The sequence below is a fragment of the Diceros bicornis genome, chromosome 4, assembly GCF_020826845.1.
Source record: "Diceros bicornis minor isolate mBicDic1 chromosome 4, mDicBic1.mat.cur, whole genome shotgun sequence".
Taxonomy (NCBI): Eukaryota; Metazoa; Chordata; class Mammalia; order Perissodactyla; family Rhinocerotidae; genus Diceros; species Diceros bicornis.
The window spans coordinates 60080902-60108732 of NC_080743.1; the positions used below are offsets into that span (position 1 = coordinate 60080902).

The 27831-nt window shown below is 52.9% G+C and overlaps 1 protein-coding gene across 4 annotated transcripts in view; it reads right to left on the reverse strand.

Annotated features, from left to right (window-relative positions):
- Positions 1 to 433: 433 nt before the first annotated feature.
- IQGAP3 (IQ motif containing GTPase activating protein 3) overlaps positions 434 to 27831 on the reverse strand; it is a 38243-nt gene continuing 10845 nt past the window's right edge. For all 4 annotated transcript variants that reach the window (XM_058539463.1, XM_058539460.1, XM_058539461.1 and 1 more), the window contains 27 exons: positions 26958 to 27121; positions 25261 to 25418; positions 23684 to 23805; positions 23419 to 23582; positions 22138 to 22228; positions 21065 to 21232; positions 20832 to 20971; positions 20557 to 20727; positions 17378 to 17461; positions 17140 to 17211; positions 16971 to 17040; positions 13714 to 13922; positions 12850 to 13002; positions 12390 to 12553; positions 11572 to 11796; positions 10564 to 10704; positions 8531 to 8615; positions 7882 to 8114; positions 7397 to 7529; positions 7161 to 7263; positions 6383 to 6509; positions 5004 to 5091; positions 3897 to 4109; positions 3262 to 3428; positions 2850 to 2951; positions 2290 to 2398; positions 434 to 1602 (listed from right to left, as the gene is read on the reverse strand). In XM_058539463.1, coding sequence (XP_058395446.1) covers positions 1489 to 1602; positions 2290 to 2398; positions 2850 to 2951; positions 3262 to 3428; positions 3897 to 4109; positions 5004 to 5091; positions 6383 to 6509; positions 7161 to 7263; positions 7397 to 7529; positions 7882 to 8114; positions 8531 to 8615; positions 10564 to 10704; positions 11572 to 11796; positions 12390 to 12553; positions 12850 to 13002; positions 13714 to 13922; positions 16971 to 17040; positions 17140 to 17211; positions 17378 to 17461; positions 20557 to 20727; positions 20832 to 20971; positions 21065 to 21232; positions 22138 to 22228; positions 23419 to 23582; positions 23684 to 23805; positions 25261 to 25418; positions 26958 to 27121 — 3770 coding nt within the window. In that variant the 3' untranslated portion in view covers positions 434 to 1488. The remainder of the gene's footprint in view (positions 1603 to 2289; positions 2399 to 2849; positions 2952 to 3261; positions 3429 to 3896; positions 4110 to 5003; positions 5092 to 6382; positions 6510 to 7160; positions 7264 to 7396; positions 7530 to 7881; positions 8115 to 8530; positions 8616 to 10563; positions 10705 to 11571; positions 11797 to 12389; positions 12554 to 12849; positions 13003 to 13713; positions 13923 to 16970; positions 17041 to 17139; positions 17212 to 17377; positions 17462 to 20556; positions 20728 to 20831; positions 20972 to 21064; positions 21233 to 22137; positions 22229 to 23418; positions 23583 to 23683; positions 23806 to 25260; positions 25419 to 26957; positions 27122 to 27831) is intronic.

The following is a 27831-nucleotide window of genomic DNA, read 5'->3' on the forward strand; positions in this document are numbered from 1 at the left end:
GGCTTGCCTCGTGGAAGGGGGATTTTGATCAGAGCGCAGAACCTGCAATACCTACTGAACTGTGGCTCCAGCACCTTTGGAGTTGTCACCCAAGACCCGGAACAGAACCCTGCTGGAAATGTGTGCAAAATGGGTGGAGTAGAACTCGGACTGGTTTCTCCTCCTCTTGGCTTTAGTCTTCAGAGTGGCCGATAAAAGCAGAATCGAAACCTAAGTATTCCTTCCTCCTCTCTGTCCCCTGGGGGCGGGAAGAGAGGAATAAACGCCACATCTCATTAAGCTTTTACAAGGCTGGCAGAGTGGGCCCACATCGGAGGCAGGCAGGGGGCTGGAGAGGTTGCAGGAAGCACTCCCCAGATCTCTCAGGGAAGATCTGTCCCAGAACTTGGAGGCCTGCTCTGCAGGAAATGAAATAAGGGGTTAACAACAGATGTGGGGGTAACAGCCACTTTTATTAAAATGAAATCAGAAGGACAACAGGGACGGGAAGTTGGGTAGATGTGGGGACAAGAGAGAGACCGTGGCAGAGACAAGAGTGCAGATCTATAGGAATTGCCTGGAAGAGTCAGCTCTAAGGTGCGAGAGTCCTGAGGGTGAAGGAGAAAAGGGAAAGACTGCTTTTTGTACCGTATGAAGCTGAAATAATGAGATCTTAAACATGAGTGGAATCTTATTGCCCCTGACCCAAGGTGACTTTATATACAAGGTATAAAAGATCGGCATGAATATCAGTTTAAACAGGGGAAATGAGAACTCTTTCTCTGAGCTCAAAAAGATGAAAAGAATTAAAACCATGACTGAGGATGCACAGTGATCCCGAGTGTAGGGGTGGGAGGGAGAGAGAATAAATACCGTAGTGACCCACATATAAAACACACCATAGACAAGGGAGTGAGATTTGAGGTTAATGAAGGGGCTTCCTGCCTATGTCGCCACAGAGGACAATGGTGCCACAATGCCACGTGGGCATTAACCACACTGCCTGGGTGTGAGGCATCACCGTGGCAGAGCGGTCTGGGCTCCAACAGGGCAGAACATGCACTGCTGAGGAAGTGGGAGTGGGATAGGGAGCCTGGCCCTGGCTTTGGTGTCTGCAGAGAGAAGGAAGGTAGAGAGAAATCAGGCCGCCAGGGCAGTGCTTGTAATACTGGAGTGACCACGGGAAAGCAGCAGCAGACACAAGAGCAATAGCCTTCCCAGGCCAAAGGGCAGGCCCTGGGTTCATACCCTACCAGCTGGCTGGAAAACCATGGGGTTTTGGGCCTTAAAGGCCACATGGCCATACTCCGAGGCAAGGCTCACTTTAGCCAATTAGAGACCCTGCCTGTGGCCAGAAAGACAGACTCCTTCTAGCTGGGGAAGAGGTGAGACTCCTTGAGCCTTGCCCAGTCCTGAGCTCTGGGTGTCTGCAGGGAAGCGGAGAAGTGAGTTAGTCTTAAGAAGAGCATCCAGCGAGGTAAGAAGGGCCTAGGTAGCACCCATTGCCTGTCACTTCCGTAAGAATTTCTTGTTGAGGAGGAAGATGAGAAGGTTGACATTGACCTTGGCCTTGTTGAAGAGTTTCATGACAGCCACACCCTCGTACTGGAGCTGCAGGAGGTCCTAGGAAGGAGGGAAGGGACAGGGAGGGGAGTCTGAGGGTTCCTCACTGCAGCCCAGCCAGCCTATAAAATGCTAACATCTTGGAGGCTTTCACGGTCATCCATGGCACTGGCCACTGAAGTGGGGCACTGAAACCCCACTTCACAGATGAGGAAACCAAGGCCAAGAGAGAGGTACAGTGACTGGACCAAATGTCAATTCAGGCAGAACCAGGGCTTGAAATCAGTTTTCTCATTCGAAAGGCAAAACAGCAGAGCAAAAAGATTTGGATTTAAAATCACTGCTTCCCTGAATACTGGCGTATGACTTAGGCTGGCTTCTTAACCTGTTAGCCTCAAAGCCTGTAAAACAGGGATAATGCCTCAGAGCAGTGGAGAGGATTAAATGAGGCAATGTGTAAAGTCCCTGACATGCGATGGGGCTTCAAATATTAATCCTGCTCCCAACCTCACCAGCCCACTCCACTCTCCTGGTGCTTGGCAGTGGGGCCTGTGTCAGGGCACAGGGACAGAGGGGCTTGGGCTGCACAGACCCTCACCGTTCTCTTCAGGAACAGCTGACACTGACTGGGTAAGGAACAGAGCTGATGTCATTGGAGGCCTTGGGAAGCTAGCCCAGCCTCCCTTCTTCCCGCTAGCACCTAAAGCCCAGCAGGTGTCTTGAGGGCTTGCGGGAGTGTCCCCTCACCTGATAGTGAAGCTGAAATCGCTCCATGTCCACTCCCAGGAACTTGGCATTTACTTCGAACTTTCCCGCCTCATCTCCAGGGGTGATGTCAAAGATCACATTTCTGAAGCTATCAGGAACAGGATTCAAAATGGGGACCCACTGCCTCTGTCAGGGCCTCAGCCCCACTCTGCCACCCACTGCTCTCATCCTGGGCAGTGGTGTGTGTCACCCAGAGCCCAGACTTTCCCTCCATCACTCCTGGGGGCACAGCCCTCTGTCTTCTCCCAGTTTTACTTCTGCTCACCTCCCACATCTCTTTTATCTGCCCGGCCCTAATCAGCTGTTCTCTTCTCCGGGAAGCTTTCCCGGCCTCTTCTGCCTCGGGGTGTGAACTGTGGGAGCATACCCACTGCCCTTAACTTTCTGACTGCAGATGTCCTGTCTTGCCATCATTCTGACAGCTCCTTCAGGCAGGGACCATGCTTCTCCTTCCCTCCCACCGGGTGCACAGCCCAGAGCTCCACCCCCAGGTTAGCGCACAGGAAGGGTCTGACATTCTGCCCTCCAGAGACACATACTGAGAGATGGGAAGATCTTCAATTTCCACCAGGACACCCTTCTCCAGGAGCTGGGCAGCAGTGTAATGCAGAGATGGCTGCTTCCTCCCTTTGCCAGAACTCCTGATTAAAACAAGGCCCCAGAGAATTCATGCAACAAACTGTAACACCAAAGACACTAGTTCTCTCTGTGGCTGGTAGGAAGGAAATTTGACCCCAAGGAAGACTTCTTGCTGGTAGAAGACACAGGAGGGGGGCTGTACTTGAGCCCGAGACTTTGTGAGCGAGCCCCAAAGACCCAAGTCAGGAAGGGACCGTGCCGTGCTGGGGTGAGATGCCCCTTTCAAAGCTGGCAGGGAGTGGGGCAAAGGTTGACATGGGCAGGGGTGAGAGGTCACAGGTCACCTTCAGAGCATGGGAAGGCAGCACCTACTTGGAGCTGGGGGCCAAGTGGCCCAGGCAGGCCCGGATGTACTGGCTGTAGTAGTCGCCCTGTTCCTCATAGAAGGTGGTCTTAGTGCTCAGGCCCTGGAATGTGGCCTGAAGCTTCAGCAGCTCTGCCTTCCGCCGCTGCCGGTGCCTGCGCTGGTTGCGGATGTCCTGGGGTTGGGGGGACCAAGGGAGGGGTGAGTTGGCCCTTCCTGGCAGGAGAACCTCAGGGCCCGACTCAGGCCCAAGAACCACCCACTGTGAGGATCTTCAGCAAAAGCAGGAAGAGGAAGACGTCAAGGCTATTTTTCCTGGGAGGAGGACAATCTCAAGGGTTCCATCCCAAACCCTCAAAGGATGTTTTCGGAGCCTCTCCCCCACTGAGGAGAAACTGTTTCAAGGCTCCTTGTTTTTTAAGAAAAAGAGTTGAAAGAACACCCCCTTCCCTGACTAATTTGAAGAACTTTCCTTCAAAAAGGACCCTCTGGAGGTCTCTTGGCCTTCCCTTGGCTGGTGACAATTTTGGGTGGGCACTTACACAGGGAGAGGCCTGCTCTTGAGGTACCAACAGTATGCACGTGAGTTCACTTACACACACAGTTACACACCCCACCCCAGATCCCAGGCCCAGGGCATTACCTTGGCCAGTTCGTCCACCAGCCCCTGGTAGCTGTCACTGGCACTGACCAACCCCAGGCTCTCGAGTCGGCGCAGGTTCCGCAAGACCCGCCGTTGCTTCTCGGCCAGCGGCAGGAGGGAGTGGGCCGTCAGCGAGCGGTGTCGTCGCAGGGGCGCTGGGGTCTGGGCCTCACAGGCCTGGCGTCGGCACATCAGCCGCTTGTGGGCCGCTTCCTGGGGGACAGAGATGCTGGAGGGATCTACCAGGCTCTACCATTCTGCCCCAAGCCAGGGTAGGCCGCAGGGGCACCAGCAACAAAGGGAAACGTGGGCACTTCAGGTATCATCAGGAGAGTGCCCCCAGAGCCCAGTTTCTGGGGGGCAGGGACGGGGGGTGGGGTGGCCCGTGAGGAACATCAAAGTAGAACATCATAGACATGGCAGGGCCTGATGGATCATCACAGGGGAGGGGTGGCCCAAGGGAGACCCAGCAGAAGCTACAGCATGAAGAATTCCAGACAGACACTGGCTGTAACTTCCCAACAGTGGAGCTTTGTGATGGCTTGAGGGTATTTGGGGGCATTTTCCTCCATGTGTCCTCTGTTTGGGGACATGTCTCTACTGGCCGTCCCCACCTCTTCTCTGGGAAGCCCCTGGCTTAGTCTTCACTCCAGGTGGCCCAAGTTGCCTCTGGCCCCCACCCACTTACCACCTTCTCCTGCCTCCAGGCCTTCAAGTGGCCCACTCCCTCTGCTGAGTGCCCCCTTCGGTGCTCCTCAGGGTAGCTGCCCAGACTGCCTCTTGGCACCCCCCTCAGCGCCCCGGAAACCTGGCACTGACATCAGGTGGTGGCGTCCCTGCAGAGCTCACTCTGTTTCAGTGGGGAGTAGGGAGAGAGGTGTAGTCCCAGGACTCTGCAGCCTGAGGCTCTCCAAGGCTAGGGCTGCTCTCCTCAGCCTGTAGGTCTCTGGGGCTCAAGGGCAGAGGCCTTGGCCCCCTAGAGCTCTCATTACTGGTGAGCACAGGTGGCAGACTGTGGGTGGGGTCCAGGGGAAGGAATCAGCAATACCGGTGAGGTGAGGGAGGGGGTGAATGAGACAGTACCTGTGGGCTAGCCTGGCCACTCACCTGCTCTCTGGGTGCCGAGAGGGACAGGATGTCCTTGAGGGAGTGCCCAGGGTGGAACTGCATGATGTCAGCCAGCATCTGCTTGGTGCTGCAGGAGAAGGGGAGTGATGGGGGACAGGTGAGGGACAGGGGAAGGGTCTGGACATGGGGCTGGCCAGACAGCTGAGGAGAAGTGGACCCTGCCCCGAATCATGGCTGCCAGGGATGCTTGGGAAGTGAGGAGAGAGAGCGAGGATGGAGGAAGTGTTGTGAGGAGAATGCAACCCAAGAGGGAGACCCAGAAGGTGGGCTGATGGGCCTGATGATACAGACCTATCATAGTTCTGAACACACTGTGCTCTCTCACATCTCTGTGTCCTCTGCCCTCCCAGAAATTGTTTTCCTTTGAGTCCTTGGGCTGAACTATGCACTTCATCCTCTGTGAGACCTTTCCCTACCCAGGTGTCCCTTCTCCTGAGCTCTCCTGAGCTAACATCTGTTGCCAATCTTCATTTTTTTGCTGAGGAAGATTTGCCCTGAGCTAACATCTGTGCCAATCTTCCTCTATTTTGTATGTGGGTCGCTGCCACAGCATGGCTACAAACAAGTCATGTAGGTCTGCACTCGGGAACTGAGCCGGGCCTCTGAGTTGGAGTGCGCTGAACTTAAGCACTAGGCCATGGGGCCGGCCCCTCCTTAGCTCTCAATGCACCTGACACCCACCTCTCTCTTGGTGGCTCTCTGGCTGTGTGTTCACCCCTAGCCCCACCCTGCTATAAGGCCTTTGATTGCAGGACCAAGCTGAACACCCAGCTCACTTGCTTGTGGGGTAAATGGATGAGCGGAGGGGGCTGCCTTGTTGGGAGGAAGACCGAGGTGGTGACTCAGCTCCTCTTCTGCGCATATGACCAGCGCAGCACTCTGGGGGTCCTTCCTCACTTTTGCAGAACTGGGGAAGCAAAGCTCATGCCCGTCTCCTGACTATCACTCTACAAGAACGGGGACTTAGAACATGAGCTCACCACCGACCAGCTGTGGGACTCTGAGTAAGTCATTCAGCCTGAGTTTCTCTCCTCAACGGTAAAGCGGGGAAACCATCTGCTACCTCGTAGTTTGTTTCTAAGATTAAATGATAACATATAATATGCAATATGCAAATATCCTTTGTTGCCAATATCCTATCTGTTCCTTTGCCTTCAGCTACAACACAGCAAAAAGCTGAGGTTGCCAGAAGGAAAACAGCTGGGACTGCAGCAAGGGTAATGTCAGTTAGGCTTCAGGGGAACTTTCTGAAGGATAAGAGACCCAGAAAGTAGGTGGAATGGCCACTTCAGAGTAGGGCCATTTTCCCAGCCTGGGCGGGGCTCAAGTCGGCAGGGGGCCGAGCTGCTCTCACCCACCTCAGAAGCAGGCTCCGGGCATCTGCGTCATCAGCATCTGTCTCTAGCCCTTCAAACTTGTTGGTGAGTGTCAGGGACATTTCCAACTTGCTCAGATCTGTGTTCCCATCTGCAGCTATGTTTTCCCCTGCGGTGAGGTGAGGAATGAGAGACAAGCATATACACACGCTCAGATGGGGTCATGGTAAATACGCTGCTCCACACGCCCCTCTTCTGGAAGCTTTCCCACACTGTCCCGTGGCACCACCCTGTGCCCTCAACCCTGAGCAGTGAAGGGCTGTTACCCACAGGGCTTACCCTTGCATTACGGGGGATGTGCCTCCCCGACACCCTTGGCCCAGGTGCTCTGAGGGCAGGGTCTGTGCCTCCCTGAGCCTGGAACTCCTGGCTCTCAATTATCTGTCACCACCTTCATCCTGCCCTTCCACCCCTGTAAGCCAGTTTCCTCCCATTGCATAGCTCCTGAAATCCCTCATCAGAGAAACCTTGTGAGACCCCAAACAGGCCCTAAGCCCTCCACATCTATCTCACATGATTTAACTGGCCATTTATATGATGGTACTGGGTCCCTCTACTGTTTGTCCACTCTCTCCATATCAGTCTGTGTCCCTCTCAGGACCAGAGGGAGGGAGGGAGGGTGTGTAACTAGCTGCCTGGCACACATCCCAGACTAAACAAAACCTCAAGAGAGGGCATGCTCACATGTCCTTCTCACCTGCCTGTCCGCCCCGCCCTGCAGAGCCCCCAGCCCACCCCAGCTGCTAAGGATGGCACGCACCGATGAGGTCAGGGATGGCAGGCAGCTCTCCAAGGTCCTCCAGGAGCTCATGCAGGGGGTCGTGGTGGTCGGGGGCGATCCAGTCCTGGTGCTCCAGCAACAGCTGCAGGATGGAGGGAGAAAATGAGATGCAGGGTCCAGGCCGGGCCTTCCTTCAAAGGCCAGCCCACCACCCCATCAGAGACTTCCACAGCCCTGCCCTCCTACCCAGCGCCCTCTAGGTTGCGGCCCCTTACCCTGTGTGTATTGACAAGCTCCCCCACGGTGATGTACACCATGGGTTTGGCCACAGCCACCATGTCCGAGTATTCGTCCACTGAGAAACGCTCTTCTGGCTCTGGCACCTGGCATGCTCGGCAGATGAACCTCCTATCTCCAGAGGGAGGGCATGTGAGGGGTGGGGCCGGCCAGCACCCCCACACATATTCTGTTCCCATCAGCCCAAGCCAACTCTGGCTTGGGCTGATGGGACTCTCCGGTCTAGGCTCCTGCCCCTCTGTCCAGGCCTACCTCTCTCCCAGTGTCCCCTCAAGCCAACTTCCATCAATAGTCCTCTTTTCTCTCCACTGGGGATCCCTCTGACAATCTATCCTCTAGCTTGCTAACTATACTCTTCACCTCTATGCCTCTCTTCCTCATGGATTCCAGAGAGGGGAAGTGGGACATGAAAGAGAATGAAGAGGGGAGAAAAGGGGAGGAATAGGATGCCAGGACCCAAGACCTGAACTTGAGGTGCGTCTCCTCCAGATAGTCATTCAAGACCCGCAGGTGCTGGCTCTCCCCAGAGAAGGCCTTGCCAGCTGCAGCATGCTGCAGGAGCTGAGCCACAGCCCCCAGGGCGTGGCGTTGGGGAGTGGCCAGGGCGCCGCCTGCTGCCATGGGCACAATGTCGAAGGCGTCTGGGGCCACTACAGCTGGGTTCAGGAAGCGGTAGTACAGGAGGTTCCCTACCACCTGAGGGCAGAGGAGACTGTCTCAGAAGCGGCCTGGGGTCCGCCTTGACAGCCCCAGCCCCTCTCCCAGCTCACTTGGCTGGAACGACCATCTGGGCCAACCCCGTCATTTTCCAGAAAACAGACCCAGAGCTGGCAGGCAACTTGCTCAAGGTCACACAGCAAACTTGAGCAAGAGCTAGGACCAGAACCCAGAACTCCCGACAAGTCCAGGGTTGTCCACTCTGTTAGCTCAGGTCCCAGGTGCCTTCCCATCTGCCACCCTGCTGGTGAGCCAGGGTCAATTTACAGGGTGGGGAATAATATCCTTCTTGGATTTTCATAGCATAGGGTTTTCTGTCCTTTGGTCCCAGTCTGGGGGTTCACAGGCACCAGCAGGGTGAGCTCGGGAGGCTGAGAAGGGGAGACAAAACTTGCCTTATAGACCTCATTCTCCATGGCATCGGGGAACTTCTCTGCCAGAGTTGTCTTCAGGACCTTGGCCACATATCGCATCCCGTAGCTGGGGACAAAGCAACAGGTGCCCTCTGATTCTGCCCATCTCTACCAGAGTTCAGGGCCCGAGTGCCTGCCCATCCCTCCTTCCCCGGGCTCAGCCGACCAGAGCTGAGCTCAAGCACTGGCCCTGCACTATCCAGCAGCTCCCTGCTGCCTTTCTCCAAACATCGCTGGACCTTGTCCCTCCCTCCTGCCCTCGTGTCAGTACCCAGGACCAGGGCCCTGTCATCCACTAAGCCCTCACACAGTCTCCAACCTGGCCCCCTTCAGTGTCCCCTGGGGGACACCCCAGATCCCAGTATCCATCCTGCCTTCCCCCACAGAGGCACCTTTAGCCTGTACCTTGGGTGTCTGACACTCATAGCCAGAACCCTGTCCCAGGACAGCCTGGGAGGATCTGAGGCAGCCAACCTTGTCTGTCATCACGGAGCACGTGTGCGGTGCCTGGTCGGGGCTAGAGGCAGGGCCCGAGGAGAATAGTGAGCTGGAGAAGAAGCCCTAGTCCTGACTCCACCACTAACAAGAGACGTCAGCTGAGGCTGTTTCCTTCCCCTTGTAAGTTTGTTCCCTGGTCTGGAAAATGGGAATGATCATTCCTGCCCTCTCTATCTCATAGGGTTTTTCTGAGGATCAGGTGAAAATATGTCTGTGAAAGTAATTTATAACAGTAGAGTGCTATTCAAATGTGCTAGACTTCATTATTATTATTATTATTCCTATTATGGATGTGCCACCTACAAATTTAATTAAATTCATTTAAAAGCTATTTCCACCTCCTAGGGTACCAAAGACAGAATTTTACAGCTCATTGTGTACTTTCCTTTATTAGCCCTAGGACAATCTTTTCTTTTTTCTTTTTTTTTTTTGTGAGGAAGATCGGCCCTGAGCTAACATCTGCCAATCCTCCTCTTTTTTTGCTGAGGAAGATCCATGCCCATCTTCCTCTACTTTATATGGGACGCTGCCACAGCATGGCTTGCCAAGCAGTGTGTCGGTGCATGCCCAGGATCCGAACCTGCGAACCCCGGGCTGCCGCAGCGGAGCGCATGCACTTAACCTCTTGCGCCACTGGGCCTGCCCCTCGGACAATCTTTTCTGAGTCCTAATTGTACACCCTTAATCCCGTTCTCCAGGTTTGGGGAGCAGGGGCATGAACTCTGTGGGCTCCCCTCTCCAGCACCCCCACCTTGCCAGCACTGAGACCAGGAAGGCTGGCTGGCTGAGTGATGATCTAGATGAGACCCACTTTGTCAACGTTTTCAGTCATTAGCTTTTTTATTATTTTATTTTATTATTTTAATTTTATTTATTTATTTTTGTGTGTGTGAGGAAGATCAGCCCTGAGCTAACATCCATGCCAATCCTCCTCTTTTTGCTGAGGAAGACTGGCCCTGGGCTAACATCCATGCCCATCTTCCTCTACTTTATATGGGACGCCACCACAGCATGGCCTGACAAACGGTGCATCGGTGCACACCCGGGATCCGAACCCGGGCGCCAGCAGCAGAGCGCGTGCACTTAACTGCTATGCCATGGGGCCAGGCCCATTCAGTCATTTGCTTTTTAAAAAACACTTATTGACCAAATTTTAAGAAAGGAGAGAACTATAAAGTGCTTTACTGGTTTGAAGTATTTCTTATTTTTGACTTTGGACTGAAGAGTCCCATTTTTTCCCCATTTGCTCTCAGATAATATGTCCCCACACTCACGTGAAGTTCCCTTCTCTGGCTCCAGTGGTGTCCTGACAGGCCGCACACAGACCTGAATGCTGTATTTCAGCTCAAGTTTCTAGCAGGGGCTCCAAGCACTCTCCACCCACCTCCTGGAAGCCCTTGAGCACCCCGAGCCCCGTTTCTCTTCCTGCCTTCCTCCCGTCAGGACTGCTCTGCTCTCCCACTGTGGCCTGGCCCTCCTGAGACTCCGCACCCAGGCTGGAGTGGGCTTGCACATACGGAATCTGGTCCACAGATGAGATGATGGCCACCAGGAATTTATCAGTCATGGCAAGGAGGTTGCGGAGGGAGATGTCCAGTCGTCTCTGGACCTCAGGGTGGCTCAAGGCTTGCTCTGGGGTGACGTCATAGGGGAGGTGGCTGTGGGCAGAGAGAGACAAGGTATCAGCCAGAGTCCCCTCCCATCGCCTCCCATCCCCGGACCCTACCCCTTAAACTCTTCATCTAACAACAGGATCTCATACACACATGCTAAGGGTAGCCCAGCACGCTTAAGGGGATCAGGCCAGAAGAGGAAAAAGGACTCAAAGAGGACTGGAGCGATGTGGTGGAAGGTGAAGCAGAGTGGGAGTACCCAGAGAGAGGGGGAAGAGTATAGGAGGGAAACCTGGAGTCTGTGGAAAGACTAAGGGGAACTGGAGGAGACCAGGGCTGCCCTGCATCTAGTCTTTGGCAGTTGGGGCAACGGGAAAGACTGGGCCAGGGCCTTGTGGTCTTCCCACCTACAAGCCTGTGTGCCACCTAGAGAAGCCACAAGCACTGCCTGCTCTCCTCAGCAGCTCCATTTCCCTAGTACCTATGCACCTGAGTAATGCCTCCAATCTATAAGGCCAACCTATTTCTCTCACTATCTCATTTGCCTATTCATCTGTAAATCTGAATATTCATCTATACCCCTATCAATAACGAGTCCATGAGTCCATATCCCAACTCCCAGCAAAGCTGACGTATCATTTGCAAGCACTGACACAGCAATTAAACATATTTGCATATTCATCTGTGCTCATTCTATGTTAAGCACACCAGGTCCAGTATCATTTACATGAGTTCCGTGTTAATTACCAGAGGAGGTCTAAAAGGCTACCTTATTTCATCCTAAAGGGCTGGTGTCATATTTGCATAAATCAGCATGCTCATTTATATGCCACCTTCAAAGCACACCAAAGCTTCCCCAGTGAGCAAGACAAAGCAGATCAAAGACAGCTCTCCCTCTACCTGTCTGCTCACCTGCGCTGCCCTGTCTGGGCCTCAGTCTGGTTGATCCAGCTCTTGTAGATGTGGACAGGGTCTGTGTGGACACTGAGCATCTTGTCCTCCAGCACATCCTGGATAACCCTGCCCAGGATCTCCTGCAGGGCACTCTGTCCCCGCCCATTACGGTAGAATCTCACCACCAGCCTCACCACTGTTGGGTTGCCTGTCACCATGTCCTGGGGCTGCTCCACCTTTGACCTGTGGTTGAAGAGGTCATTGAAGCTGGTCTCTGTGTAGGACAAATAGCTGCTTTTCCTTTTTGTGATTTTGGCTCTTCAAAGCCTGCTCTGGTCCCTCCTCTTAAGGAGTGTCCTGATATCTCTGTCTCACCCTTTGTACCAACATGTCAGCCCATGTCCTCAACTGTGCTGTCCTAGGAAATGTCTTATAGTCACCCCATGAGGCAGAGAAAAGAGGTTTTTTTGTGTGTGAGGAAGATTGCCCCTGAGCTAACACCTGTTGCCAATCTTCCACTTTTTGCTGAGGAAGGTTGGCTCTGAGCTAACATCTGTGCCCATCTTCCTCTATTTTTTTTGTATGTGGGACACTGCCACAGCATGGCTTGATGAGCAGTGTGTACGTCTGCGCCCAGGATTCGAACCTGTGAAGCCTGGCCCACTGAAGTGGAGTGTGCAAACTTAACCACTATGCCACCAGGCTGGCCCCAGGAAAGAGGTTTTCTGATTCCATTTCTACCCACAGACCTCAACAAATTGTCACCTTGTGAAGGAGCCAACAGTGGCATCTCTTAACCCATTCTCTTCCCATTCCTTTGCATCTGAAAAACCTACTTGATTTCCTCCTGGAGCGCTGTCTTGAACAGTTGGAGCAGGAGATAGGCCTCGCGGTGGTTGGAGGCATAGTTGTACAGACTGAAAATCACTGATTCCATGAACTTGGTGGTTTTGTTCTGTGGCATCTGAAAGATGAGCTTGGCCAGGTAGATGGGTTGAGTCTGCAAGCAATAGGGAGACAGGAATGGCTGATAATGCACCTTGAGGACTAGTGACTAGGTAAAGAAAGGCTTTCCTGATGGGAACTTGGAATGGAGAAAGCACTGCCACACTTTCCTGGGGGTACTAGAAACATTCCAGACAAACAGGAGGAGGCAGTCTCTTTCTCTGGGGTCAAGGCATTAGGATTATGGGAAAGGACACCTTACACGGAGGCAAAGGCACAGACATGAAGGCCTCAAGGTCTCAGACCCTCAGGGGATGGTGGAGTCATCTCCTTCCAAAGTCCTCTGCTCACCTGGAGCAGGTAGAAGAGGTGCTGGTAAGCTTCTAGTTTCTGCCGTTTCTCTTTGCTCAGCGACTTTAATCCCTTCTGCTTGTCCAGAACCATCATATCTGACAGCTGTTCCTTATTCTTCTTGGTCAGCTTCTTGCAGTGGGAGACCACCTCCTGCAGGGGCGGGGGAGCAGGTGATACAACCAGCCCAGGCCAGCACACAGCACAGAACATATGGTCTAGAATCAGCACCTTGAAAAGCCAGGGCTTTCTGCTGTTCAAGGTATTCAAGGCAGAACCAAGAGAGATAAACGGTCTAAGGTGAGAAAGGGCCCCTCCTACTGCCCAGAGACTCCATCTGGCACCTCTTCTCTCGCAGGGTGAGTTCCCATAGAGCACTGGGTTTCCAGGCTGAGGCATTGTGTCTTGGTTTTGCTATTATTTCTTATTAGGCTGTGGTACAAATTGGAGGTGGAGATATCACTGTATCACTTCTACCCCGTCTCTGCATTTTTGTATGGTCATTTACAGTTTAAGGAGCTTTCATATCTATCTCTACATTTGGCCTGCTAAGGTGGACAATCTCATTATTCCTACTTGATTAATGAGGAAACAGACTTAGAGGTTAAATGAGCAGCCCACAGTCCCATCACCAGGACTCAGCAGAGCCAGGCATCCCAATTCCATGTCTAGGGCTCTTTCTACTAGATTGCGTGCCCCCAACAAATTACTAGGAGGGCAGAGGACCAGGGGAACAAGGACCTGAGCCAGGTGATCAAAACCAGACATTTAGAAAATATTTGATTAGCAACCAGAGAATGACCAGCGTCACCTCTCCAGAAGCAGCTGGATTTGGGGGAGAGGATGGGCCAGGGGGCCCCTCACCTGCAGGGTAATCCGGTTCTTTACCAGCAGGCCGATCTTGATGTCCATGAGGTTGAGGTCCTGCTCCAGCTGCTGATTGGACCGGATCTTCCTGACCACCTCTTCCTGGAGCTTCAGCAGCTCTGCCTCAGCCAAGAAGTCCTGCTGGCTTTGATTCAAGAGGTGGGCAAATCTGCGTACCACGCTGAGAGGGGGATGGGGCGCATGGACTGGCAGGAAGGGAAGAGGCGTCGGGATTAGACAAGCCCTCACCAGAGGCTTCCTCGCCAGCCCCCTGCCCCAGCTACCCCACCGTCAGTCCCCACTGTGCTTGGGCCAGCAGGTCTCCAACCCCTAGTCCTTTTCTAACTGGTTCTGCTTGCAGTTGGAGGGCAGTGGCAGCCTCCCAGCCAGTCCTGGCCCCAGGCTCCTTATCTTATACCCAGGTACGATGTAAGAGCTGTCCTTCCCGCCTCTGGATTCACCCCCAACCTGGGGCTATCCCAGGGACCTCCCACAACAAAGTCGGAGCCCTAGCTCCTTCTGATGACCTGGGCCCCCCATTCCAATTTACTCCTCAGTCTTGCTGGGCCAACTTACTCTCATCCTTCATCCTGAGTTCACTTCCATCTATCAGCCTCCACTCAGCCATGCCTGCCCCTCACACAACCCTCCTCTGTCGAGAGGGTCTGCACAGCGGGGACCACAGGTAGAAGGAATGTTCAGTGGATTTTATAATACAGGGAGGTCAGAGCTAGGTGGTGATTCTCCTTGAATCTCTTTTGGAATGGGTATTTGAGCAAAGAGAAGTCCCTGAGCTAAGCTACAGGGAATAACAACAAAACAACAACTAAGACATATAAAGTTTACTATGGGACAGAAACTGTTCTAAGTGCTTTTGTGTGTGTGTGTGTGTGTGAGGAAGATTGGCCCTGAGCTAACATCTGCCAATCCTCCTCTTTTTGCTGAGGAAGACTGGCTCTGGGCTAACATCCATGCCCATCTTCCTCCACTTTTTTATATGGGACGCCACCATAGCATGGCTTGACAAGCGGTGCATCGGTGTGCGCCCGGGATCTGAACCAGCGAACCCCGGGGCCACCGCAGCAGAGCGCGCGGACTTAACCGCCTGCGCCACCAGGCCGGCCCCTGTTCTTAAGTGCTTTACACACTTAAAACAACCCTGTGAGGTCATGACACTGGAACTTACTGATGAGATCACTGAGGCACAGAGAGGGTAAGCAACTTGCCCTAGGTTACACAGCTAGTAATAAATGAAGGAGTCGGATTTGAGGATGAATAAAACTAGGCCCTGCCCTTAAAGGTAGTCCATAAGGGAACTAGACAAATCAACCACAGTTCACTATAGTGTGGTTTTAGTGCTTTGAGAGGGGCGAGCATGGGGACCTTTGGGAGAACAAAAGTGGGCCACCCAAGCCCACCTGGGGAGTGAAGAAAGGCTTCCCGGAGGAGGTGTGGCCTAACCTATTGTCTGTGTAAAGGAGGTGAGAGTGAGTGAACACAGCTGTTTGCAGAAGTGTTGGAAGTCAGTGGTGTCTGGAGCACAGCGCAGAAGGCGCAGGATGGGAGGGACAGGGCCGGGGGTCAGTAAGGCCAGAGCTGCAGGGAGAGGCTGGATCACAGGGATCCTTGGAATCCGGGGTTAGGAGACTGGACTTATCCCCGGGACAATGGGGAGTCACTGACAGGGATTTTTTTTTTTTGCTGAGGAAGATTTGCCCTGCACTAACATCCATGCCAATCTGCCTCTATTTTTTAGTATGTGGGCCGCCAGCACAGCATGGCGGCTAACAGAGCAGTGTAGGTCTGCCATGGGCCACTGAAGCAGAGCGAGCCAAAGTTAACCACTAGGCCGCCAGGGTTGCCCCCCCCCCTTTTTTTTCCACTGACAAGGCTTAACCAGGAGAGTGACAAGTGCCCAGGGACAGGATTAACAGATGAATCTGGCTACTGTGTGGAGGATGGGTCTTCGAGGAGTGAAGAATGGTGGAATCTAAGACAACTGATGGCATCTTGGATTCGATGAAAACTGAGGTGATGAAGAATTTAAGTAACTTGGCTAGACCCACACGGCTAATAAGTGGCAGTGTCCTGAGAGGAGCTCGGGCTAATGAAATTGGGAGACAGACCTGGGAAAAACAAGTCCTTCCAGAAAAACTATAAACTAAAGAGAAGAAAAAGAAGACAAAGGATGGCCTGGACAGTGGTATTAGCACAATAGCAAGAGAAAAAATAGAAGGGGCGAGGCTGGGGAGAGGTAACGAGGGGAAGCAGCTAGCTGCTCGGAAGCAGATGGGCCAAGTGTCCGAGGCCAGAGAGGGGCAGGCGGCGCCCCTGCAGGCAGGACAGTGGGAAGAGGGACTGAGGAGGTGAAGGAGATGAGTCCTGAACAGTGTATCCAACCTGAAGCCCAGGAGTGTGGCCTCAGGCCCAGAAAGGAAAGGCGCCCACCTCTCTAGGAACCGAAGGGCTGGAGATGACCTCCAGTCCTCTTCAGAAAAAGGAGCGGGACCTCCAAGGCTGGGCTTCTGCACTTTAAGGACAGGAGCCAAGAGCAGCCTAGAGGGACCTCTTTAAGGCTTTAAACGCACTCCCAACTACGGGGAACTACAGGAAGAAGATGGAGCTCCCTCAAGGGCTTCTCCTCAAGTTCCCCAGCACTGCAGAAAGAACTCCACATGCCCCACCTGGCTTCGTGTGTGCTGGGCCACGGAGGGTGGGAGGTAGGAGAGTCATGGGCCAGGGAAGAGGGGAAAGTGGGAGATGGCTGGAACTCTGGTGAGCAGGGAAAGATCCTTTGTTTTTTTTGCTTTGGTGGTAGCAACAGGAAGATAATCTAAGCCTGGTACAGACAGAACCTCGTAAGAGAGGCTGCTATTGGGGTAGGCAGGGGAGTTTTGTTACAACTGCTGTTCGACATTCCCGCACAGACAACTTGTACCTTCCCCTTTTCTGCTGTGCAGCTCCAGGAGGGACATCTAGACCACTCTGACTCTGGGGGGATTCCTATCTCTCCCGTCAAACTGGGGGATCCCCAAAGGCAGGAGCACGTCTCCTTACTCCTCCACCCACCCCAGGTCCTAAGAAATGCTCGAGGTTGGGGACATCAGCTGTCGATGAGAGAAAAGCACTCAAGAAGGACAACTTCTCCAACTTCTCCACAATTAGTAAGATGTGGGATGGTATGACTTTCTGCCTTGCCATGAGACTTGTGCAGACAGACACTCGCACAGACAGAGGGAAACCAGGCAGTTTACCTAACATCCTGTAGTCATCTTGGGCTTTCCTGGCTCGGAAGAATGCCTGGATCTTCACAACAGAGTTAACCTGCCATGAACACAGACGGGAAAAGGGCCGCTGGCTGTGCTTGTCCTAGTCTCATGGGTAAAGGTTGGGTATGGGGACGGGGAGCAGGATGACACTCACATTCTTCTGGAAGTAGCCCAGACGCCTCCGGTATCGCCTCCGAGCTGCCCACATCCGGGCCCACGCCTGGATCTGGAAGGAGAGACACACTGCCTCAGAGCTCCAGGCTTGGGGGCCTGTCCTCAGACCCAGGCCAATTCAACCATCTCCAGAGGTCACAAGGAGGTGAGAGGACTAAAAAATTGTTCTCAGAGGGTCCTTCAAGAGAGACAGGAACCCGCCCAATCATGATAGCTACCTTGATTATGGTGTCTACATTTGCTTTTAAATACTGCAGCCGTTCCAGGTAAATCTTCCGCTGCCTGTAACGCCGCCAGTGAGCCTGCGCATTAGGAGAGAAAAAGAGGTAACCCCAGCTGGTCTCTGTTGACCTAAGAGGCTTGTGGGAAAAGCTTCACCCTGGGCTCTCCAGGGAAGGGCAGGAGCAGACAAGTAGAGGGGGAAGGGGAAACTGGCCCTGTTCTCAAAGAACTTCCAGCTTCACGGGGGAGACCAGATGTCTGCACGTAGCTAACCATGCCCTCTGCCACACTCCCTGGTCCCAGCCTGCACTCGCATGCATGCATCACACAAACACACACCATGCTAACCAACACCTCCTCACAGAAACTCAACTGTAAGATACAAGCTTCAAAGCTATTAATAAAGCATACACCTACTCACCAACTTCACCAAAGCATGTACCATATCCCCCCAAAATACACTCAAACACCCATATAGAGGTCACCTCCACACTATCAGACACTCCATCTCCCTCACATGCACAGTCTGGAGAGGCACACGGTGGCATGGATGGAAAGTGTGTACAGGCACAGAGCGGTGTGCCCACCATCTCTGCCAACAGGCAGCAGGTCACTAAAGCCCTCATAACTCGTGCTTCTCTTTACAACCACACCATCCAGCTCCCGACCCCTATGTAATTCAGTAAGCAATTCAGCTGTCAGTCTCATCAGACTGACTGGTCTGCTGCAAAAGGTCCAAATGACCATCTCCAACCTAAATCACATCCCCTTTGGTCACTCAAACACAAATCTCATGGCTCCCTTCCATTTTGGTCTCTTTCCTAGGGGCTTCTTCCCTTTCACCCCAAGCTTGTGTAAGATGAATTTTCCTAAAGCACCACTTGGACTATGTCTCTCCCAGCCTCAGTTTCCAAGAGTTCTCAACCGCCTGACCCCCTCCCCCCATCTGACTTTCCACTGGTCCTTCTTTCTCAAGGATTCTAGCCACATCAGACATTTCACTTTCTTCTAAACAAGACTTATGATTTCCTGCCCCTGAACCTTTGTTCAGGCACCACCTGCAACAACCCTTTCCCCCATCTCTACCCACCAAAATCCTTCCTGTTTTTCAGGGCCTGTCGAACCTCTCCCAGGCACTCAGGCCCTGGAGGATACTCTACCACTGACGTTGTCACAGTTTGGTGTGTTAAGAGCATCCCCCTTCAGCCAACTGTCCCCCCAGCCCTTCCTAAAGCCAGCTCTCCTGGCCAGGATTTCCCCTCAGGCTTACACTGTCCCCCTGCTGGGACAGGGTGTAAAAGAGGCAGCTTGGCCCCGTGACACCGCTGTCCATCTTGGAGCCTAGAGGCCAGGCCGCCCCACTTCCATGCCTTTCCTCAGCACTTCTTCCTCTCCCACTCCAGGTACTGCCTGAGATACCCTCTGGACAGCTGCTGTAGTGAAAGGTAGAGGGGCCTCCTCTCTGCTCTTACCCCCTACCCACCCCCACGTGGCTCCTCCTTAAAGAAGAGCCCTCCCAATCTGGATTGGTTACAGTTTAGGACGCCGACTGGGGTCCCGGCCAGAGTCAGAGCTTTCCGGAGAGATTTAAAGTCTCAGCACACCTGAGTGGCTTCATTTCTGACTCTCACTTCCCCAGAGCTAGAGGGCAAGCGGCCTGAGGCTCTGCGCCACCTCTCCCTTTCTCTGTCTCCAGGGACCCAGGCCAGGGCCTGCACAGCTCCAGGACTGACAGCAAATGCACCCTCTGACTCTATCCCCTCTCCCACTGTTCGCGTGGCTTTTCAGCTCCTTGGAGTTGGTGTGAAATTCCAGTCTCACTCAGGAGGGAGGACTCCCCATGATTCAGACCACTAAATGCTGATTACTAAGGTTCTGTATTGAGTTCTGGGACCAATGCCCTGAAATTTAACATCTCATAATGGCTATCACCAATGGAGCGCTTACTGCACTAAGTGCTATATGTAATTTTCCTACTTAATCCTTACAGTCAACATATGAGGCAGGTACTGTCATCATGAATGAGGAAACTGAGTGTTGGCGAGGGCTTAAGTAAGGTGCCCAGGGTCATAGTACCTGGAAGTGGTAGGACCCAGAGGCAAACTCCAGTCTCTAACTCCAAAGCTTGAGCTTTCAGTTCCCAAACCCCACACGTCCTAGACCATAATCGAGGGCCATCTGCCAGTCTCAGCCCATGCATCTGTCTCCCTCAGCGTTCTCTGGTTGTCTTTGTGTCCCTACTATCACAACGTCTAACATAACTGTACTCCAGTTCCTGCGAGGGGAGAGACGTGATCCCTTATCTGGTGTCTCATACCCATCTCCCTCCCTTGCCCAGTGCCAAGGGGCAGCCTTTGCAGATACCAGGCATTCAGAGATGTTTATTAAACAAAGCATTTTTACACTGCCAACTTCTCCACGAGGCCCACCAGGTCACATCTACCCGGGGAGGTCTCTGCTCAACTCCCATCTTTCCTGGCTTCTAAAGTACCCAGGCTTGAGGCCTATCTTCCCAGTTGGCCTCGTGTCCCAGTTACTCATGGGTCGGTCTCAGAGGCCACACTGGACCATCCACAGGTTGGAATTATAAAAACAGAAAGGGCTGGCTGGAGAGAAGAGGTAGAAGCTCTGTCCCTAAGGGATCGCAGCCCTTTTCTGTTTAACCACTACCACCTCTTTACCACTCCTATTCCAGTCAGGAAGTCCTCCTGGTGTCTAAACCTGATGTCTTACTAAATCTTATTCCAGTCTCCCCTCAGGGAGCTAAAAGCCACTTTTGTACCCTGAACCCTCTGGATAGTGATGATGATAGTAACTAGCACTTACACCATGTTCTTGCCTATCTGCCAGGCATTGTTTAGAAGCACTTTAGATATTATCTCACTGAATCCTGGTAACAACCCTATAAGGTGCGTGCTACAATTTTCAGGTTCCTATTGTTCACATGAGGAAACTGCGAAAGAGTAAGTAACTTGTCAAGGTCACACAGCTAATAAGTGGTAGAGCTGGGATTCAAACCCAGGGAGTCTGGGCTCCAGAATTCATGCTCTTAGCCACTACCGTTCATAGGCCAAAAGAGCATCCTAACTCTACTGAGCAAAAAGGAAGTAGGAAGGAAATCCTGAAGCTCAGAGGAGGCCAGGCCCTGAAGACTTAGGAAGCCAGAGCCTGCCACCTGGATCTTGATGATTGCTGGGAGCCAGGTCTTCAGAAAGTGGGAATGTTCAGCAAACTTCTGCCGAACCAGGAAGCCGCGGAGGTGGGCCTGGAGCTGGATGACAAAGCTGATGTTGGCCTTCCAGAGCTGTTGGCGGTCATGAGCAGCAGTGACCTTGGTGACGGCTGACTGTGGAGGCAGGAGAGAGAGACTGTGGTGTCCTGGTGGGTAGGAGCCTCTCCCACAGGGAACCTCCATCCATGATCCCCCTCCCTTACAGGGGCCCTGCCAACCTGGATCTCCTCCCGAGTCAGGTGGGAGGTATTGAGACGGCAATCCGGGGGTCGCTCCCAGGTCCCCTGGAAGGTCTGCAGATGGAAGTAGTAGGCGGTGCCATCCTTCATGTCATGTTGAACCCAGTAATCTGTGTCCCCTAAGCAGAAGCCAAGTAAGCAGAGAAGGCTCAGAGGAGGCAAGAGGTGGCTGGGGCAGGCAGAGGAGTGGAGGGTCAGGCTGGGGCCATTACCTGGGCGCTGCTTCTTTGCCATGGCACTTTCCAGGACTCGCTGGTAGCCCGCAGCACAGTCAGGAACCACCCCTCGGAGGGCCACGCTGGGGTTCCTTAACACCCGCTCTGTCTGGGCTGCCTTGCCCTCCTTGATGGCCTGATTGATGGCGGCCACACCAAGAGCCACTGACAGGGGCATCAGGAGGGAGTGGTCAGTCCTTCCCTGAGTCCCTCCCATGGGCCCTGTCCTGTCCACTGGGGAGAGATTCAGAGGAGGAGGACAAAAACACCCCGTCTGATGGAAGTGACAGGGAACATCCCAGGATGGAGGCAGACACAGATGAAAAGAAGCTGCACATAGCTATGCTTGGAGGAAAAGGTAGCAGTCATGGAACGCTTCCTGGAAGGAGGCAGCGCGGGGCAGGGCTGGGGCTTGGTAAAAGCAAAGTCAGCTCGGACAGAAGCTCAAAGGCAGGATATGGGCAGAGAACCTCAGGACAGCTTCTTAGGAGGAGGATAAAGTCCAAGAAGGAGGGGGTGGTTGATGCAGTACCTGCCTTCCAGGCACTCACAGACAGGCAGATGGACAGAGGGACTCCAGGCACTGGGAACTAACACCATCAGCACCCTACACCAGAACACCAGTGTCTCTTTGCACTGATCCTGCCTACTTTTCCTCAAAGCCAACCCCTCTTCTGCACCCTCAAGACTAAACGTTCTCTAGCCAGGGCTGATTGCTGGAACCCAAACTCAAGCTACCAGCAGAAAATGGGATGGATTTTTGGCCACCACCTGATTTCACATGCTCACATTGCAGGGAGAAGTGCCCACAGGAAGGCATAGAAGAAGGCAGCAGATGGGCTACGGGCTCTTAACTCCTGAGGGTTTCCTGCCCAGCTGACTGCTAGGAAATCCATCCTGCGGTCCAAGCAGCAATCCTCCTGTTCTGACTCTGGCCCACCTCCCCAGTGAGGGGAAAGGGATAGGGAGGTGACTGGGGAGGCTACCTGATTATCTGGGCTCCTGCTGAGTCCGCATCTCCTTCCCTCCCCTCCACTCCCACTGCTACGCCACTACCCCGGCCCATTTACTTCTCTGAGCTGTGTTTGTGTCCTGGTTGGCTCTAACCACTTCCTGGCGGATTTCTTCCAGCCACAGCACAGCTCCAGGATCCCCTGTCACCTGGTAAATTGAGGCAGATGGGAAAAGATGAGAACCCAGGCTGGTCTCCCCAGGTTCCCAGGCCTAGCTGCCTAGTGGAACCAAACTGTAGCCCTTGGTATCCACCACCCTCTCAACAGCTCACTTCCCTGCCCTTGTGCCTCAGCCACGTCAGGGAGAGCACACACTGGAGGCTCCACCTCCCTGCCCCTACTCCCCCTTCCCCTCTGCCTCAATTCACACCTTCTCAGGCTGATCCTGACCCTGAGCTCCACCTTCTCCTTCCCATTCCTGCTCCACACTCCTCTACCACACAAGGTGTTGGGTAGATTACATGCGACCACAGGTCAAGTGAGCCTGTGCCTGCCACGTTGTCAGGCTTGTTAGCTCCCTGGCCTCACCCAACCCCAACCCCAGACACTTCTCCCTCCCAACTCTGCTCATTAATAGAGTGGACTTTCTAAACTAGCATTTTAATAAGCACTATGTGCCAGGCAGTATTCTAAAGCACTTTGTTAGGAACGTTTATAAGGCACGTAAAACAATGCTTGGCACAGAGTGAGGACACTATCAATGTCAGCTAGTTCTACTCTCATATTATCTCAGTTAAACCCCATAACTCTGAGATAAGTTCACCATTATCATATTGTAGGCAAGGAAACTACGGCAGAGAGGGTAAGTAACACGTGCAGGGTTCAGCCTGCCAGGATGCAAACTCTGGGCCAGGAGTCTTAGCCCTGAACCACTCTCTACACGGCCACATACTCAGGGTGTTACAGGTTCAAAACCCTGCCACATTCTTCAACTCATCTGATTTTTACCCCCACTCCAGGAGGTAGGTAGGACCAGGGCAGGTAGTATTCTATGGATGAATAAGTAGAGCTCAGAGACATTAGGGATTTGCTCAAGGTCACATGATCACTAAGTGTCAGAGCAGAAAATTCAGCCCAGGTTCTCTGGCTTCCATGCCTGTGCTCTTCCTGTGTACAAGGCCTCCACCATTCTCTCTGTGCTGCCAACTAGAGCTCTGTCCAGTGCTGGCAATGCGGGCCATCTCTCCTCATTAGATTGGAACCCCTCCTGCCCCCTACCCCCAGAAGGGACTGTGTCCCTCAGCCTGGGGCTCTCCTGGGGTGCATACTGGGCACAGCTCTACCCACAGGGGATGTTCTTCCTGTTCCAGTGATCAACCCGGCCCACCCAAACCTCACCTGGGCCTTCTGTCTTTTGGCCGCCACAAGGAGGAGATGGTACCGAGGGGCAACAGGAAGGCTGACATCGTCCAGGCCAGCCGCAGGAAGCAGCAGGGCAGACAGGGTCTTCTCAGGGCTGCCCTGGTCCAGGGCCTCATTGATGAGGCTGAGCGCAAGGACCTCTGGGAAAGAGAGATCTAGGTAGGCAGAGGCCCAGACTTATGGCTAAGGGATGGGGCTGCCTGCATTGGGCCGTCTTCCCCCAGTCCCGGACTCCACTCACGATCAGTCTCTTCCTGGACCTGGGCATTGACCTGGCTCACAGTGGCCTGCAGGTCATTCCAGCTCAAGAAGGTCCCATCAACTCCGCCCACCTGTCGCAGCTTCACCAGAGCATCGAAGTAACTGGCAGGAGGGTGAGAGAGGGAAGTGAGGAGTGTATCATCAGCTAGAAGTCAGGGGAAACTTTTGAACTACTTTCCTCGCTTGGCCTCCAGGACATCACATTCTCCTGCTTCTCTTCTCACCACACAGGTTGCTCTTTCTAAGCCTCCTTTGCTGGTTCCTCTCTGACCTCTAAACATCGGAGCATCCCAAGGCCCAGTTTTCAGACCTCTTCTCCCTCCATATTCATATCCTAGGTGATCTCACCTAATCTCACGGCTTCAAACACAATATTACAAGAACTCCCCAAAGCACCCCTCTAGCCCCTTTATCAGTCCCAGCTGCCTCCTCAGCATCTCCACGGGAATGCCTGATAAGCAGCTCAAACCCAACAGCTCACATCTGAACTCCTGATTCCCCCACTCAACCTGCATCTCACACTGTCTTTCCTCTCTTGGTAAAAATTCATTCCAACCTCTCAGGCCAAAAATCTTGGAGTTATAGCCAACTGCACTCTCTCTCACGCGCCATATCCACTATATCACCGAATCCTGCCTGTTCAGCTTTCAGAACATATCTGAAATCTGACTCCTCTGCACCACCTCCACTGCTACCGCCCTAGGCCAAGCCTCTGTCCCCTCTTGCCTGGATTCCTCCACAGACGTCTAACAGGTCTCCCTGCTTCTCCCCTTCTAACCCTGCAGTCGATTCTCAGCACAGCAGCCGGAGTGATCCTGTTAAAAGTAGGTCAGCTCATCTCCCTCCTCACTCAGAACCCTCCCGTGGCTTCCTTCCTCACTCGGAGTGAAAGCCAGAGGCCTACACGGTCTGGCCTCTGCTACTTCATCTCCTGCTGTTCCCCCTTCCTCACTCTGCTCTGCCACACTGGCTTCCTGGTGTTCTTTGAACACACCAAGCACGCTTCCTTCTCAGGATCTATGCCGTAGACAGCCTCGTGGCAATCACTTCTGCCCTTTAGGTCTCTCTCAAAATGACCCCCTTACAAAGAGGCCTTCCACAACCATGCTCTGTAAAATAGACAAACCGCCCCACCACGTCCCCACCCTCTCTCCCCTCTGCCTTGTTTTATTTTTCACCAGAGCTCTTCTCCTCTTCTAATCATCTGACACGTTTGTTCTTTGTCTGTCTCCCTCCACTAGCATGTGAGTGTGATGAGAGCAGGAACTTTTTTTGTTCACTGTTGTTTCCCAGCACCCAGAATAGTGTCTGACATGAGTGGGTACTCAAACCTTTGCGATGAAAGAATGAACAAATGGAGGAAAGGGGCAAGACTGTGAACTCACCCACTCCCAGGAGGAAACACAGGCCAAGGCACCATGAACAGACTCAGAGGGTGGGCCTGGGCCCCAGAACAGGGCATCACACAGAAGGCTAATCTCCAAGCGGAAGAACTCAGAGTCTTGGCTACATTCCCTCTATCCCCTCACTCTCAACATGTGGCTAAACCTGTCTCACCGCTGAGCATTCTCTCCTTCCACCTCGGCCAGGCCTGTGGTGGGGTTCACCAGATTGTTCCAGAAGCTGCTGGCATCCCTGGCCTCCAGGGCCTGGTTAATCAGGACCACAGCTGAGAGCATCTCCACGGCCACGAAGAGCTCCTCCTGGCCAAGTTCCTACAACAGAGGGGAAGGCTGATTCCCAAGTGGGCTGGTGAAGGGTCTGGGGGCCTACCTGCCATCCTGCCCCCAAGACTTTCCTACATCCCAGAGTCTCTATCCCAAAACCCTAATGGCCTGACTCATTCACTAACAATTAATCATACTTAATACTTGAGAATACTTACTGTGCTCAGTGTATAAGTACTTCACACACATTATCATTTAATTTTCATAACAAGCCAATGAGGTAGGTATTAATATCCCCATTTCACAGATGAGCCCATAGTCAAGTAATGTGAGTGAAACCAAGCTGCCTGATTCCAGAGCCTACACTCAACCAGCGAGCTCTCTCAGCTCCTCTCTGGTCCCTACCACTCATCAAGAACTGCACTAGGCCCCTGGCACACAGAGAGGAAGATAAAGCGTGCAGAGCACCTTCATGCTGCACCATACACCCCAGAGGCCCTGGACGTGTTTCCCTGCTCAGGCTTCTCCTTTTCAAACACCTGCTTATGCTATTCCCTCTGTCTGGAGCACCCTTCCTGTCCTCTACAAACAGAATAATAAGTTGTGAATAATAATAATAATAATAATAATAATAATAATAATAACAACAACAATAGTAGCAGCTAAAACTTACATGCCAGGCTGGTTTCTAAGCACATATGTTAACTTGTTTAATCCTCACAACAATCCCATGAGGTAAACATACTATTGTTCACATTTTATACCTGAATTGAGGGGCAGAGAAGATAAATAACTTGCCCACGGTCACATTCCTTAGAAGGAGCAGAGCCGGAATTTAACTCAGGCCGTCTGGCTCTCAAGTCCACAACCTCAGTCACTGTGCTTTACTCTTAGCATTGATTTTATGCTCCCTGTACTATAGTCTCCTGTGTTGAGACTGAGCCCTTCCTGAGGGTCGTGCCTGGAGTCGATGCTCTATAAATGCCTGCTGTGGGTATGATTCTCTATTGAGTCTCCTCTCTTCCAAGAAGCCTTCCCAGCCTTACCCCTAGCTCTGCTCCCTCCATTTCCCTGGTCTGAAGTCATCTTCCACTTACATCATCTATTCTTCCCTCCCTGTCTCTGTCTGGACCCTCAAGTATATTCTAACTCCTCCAACAGACTGGGTAGTCCCTAAGGGGAACCCTATCATCTCACTGTCAGAGAAGCTGAAGGACTGGGGTGAGGTGGGACATCAGAGTGGTTAAAAGCACGGGCTTCAAGTGCATTCACTCCGCACTGCCAGTTACAGCTGAGTTGGACGAGTTACTTAACCTCTGCATCTCAGTTTACTCGTCTCTAAAGTGGAAATGATACTACTTACCTTATAGGGTTCTTTTCAGGATTAAATGAGTGTGTAAAGCAGGGTTTGCTCAAGGGTATTGGCGATTATAATATGCTCAGGGTAGCAAGGATAGTAGCTCTCCTCCTTCCCCTTATCTTTTGCCAGCATCTAAGAGCGCCCTCGGACAGTCCTCTGGACTGACTGCCCTGATCCCTCCAGCTGCTTGGGAACCCGGGAGCTGGACCCTTATTTCTGGGGCTTACCCCCTGCTGCTGCCGCTGGAGCACTGCCAGCTCCTGCTGGTACACAGCCGAGGCAAAGGGGTACACTGGAGGCAGCTGGGCTTCAGGGCACATCAGCTCCTTCACAGTGTCAGCTGGCACTCCCCTCTGGATGGCTTTGTTGATCCTTCCCACAGCTTGGAGCACTGCAGGGGAGGAAGGAGAGAGGCTGCACGGGCTGGGCATTCAGTGCCATTTCTACTGTCCGGGCTAACTAGGCTCCACTGGGCATCTCTGAGTGGAAATGGCTTTGTAGCTGCTCTTGAAAACTATTCTGCTAGGTTCAAAATGTGTTTCTAAATGTTCAGGAGGAAAAGGGGTTGGGTCGCTTTAAGAAGAGGCTCTGGAAGAAGCAATTTGTCAGGCCTAGAAGTTGAGCAGCTCAGCAGGTAACATGGAGTGGCTGTCATGGCAGAAGTGAGATCCTAAGGTGGTGAGCACAAGATTGACAGGAGGCTATGGAGCATAACTAAGATGAGGTTAGTAAGGGGCTCCAGGGACCAAATCTTGACGACAGCACAGAGGAACAAGGAACCAGCTCTGAGGTGGAGCCATTTGGGCTGCAGAGGACAGGAGTAAACTAAAAAAGGGCCATGGTACATTGATGTAGTTTTAGCATTCAAACGCTGGGGCTTATACAATGCCAAGCAGATATGGGCATTGGCATCAAGGAGTGCACCATCTACTGGGGAGAAATAATGATACGAAGATACAGCGCATTGCTGTCAATGCCATGTTGGGGGACTTCCCTTCCCCCAGAATGCTATGGCATGAAGGGAGGGGGGATTCTGGTGGGAGAGAGTAGGAAGACTTCCCAGAGGAGGACGCATCTGAGGCTGCTCTGGAGGATCTTTTC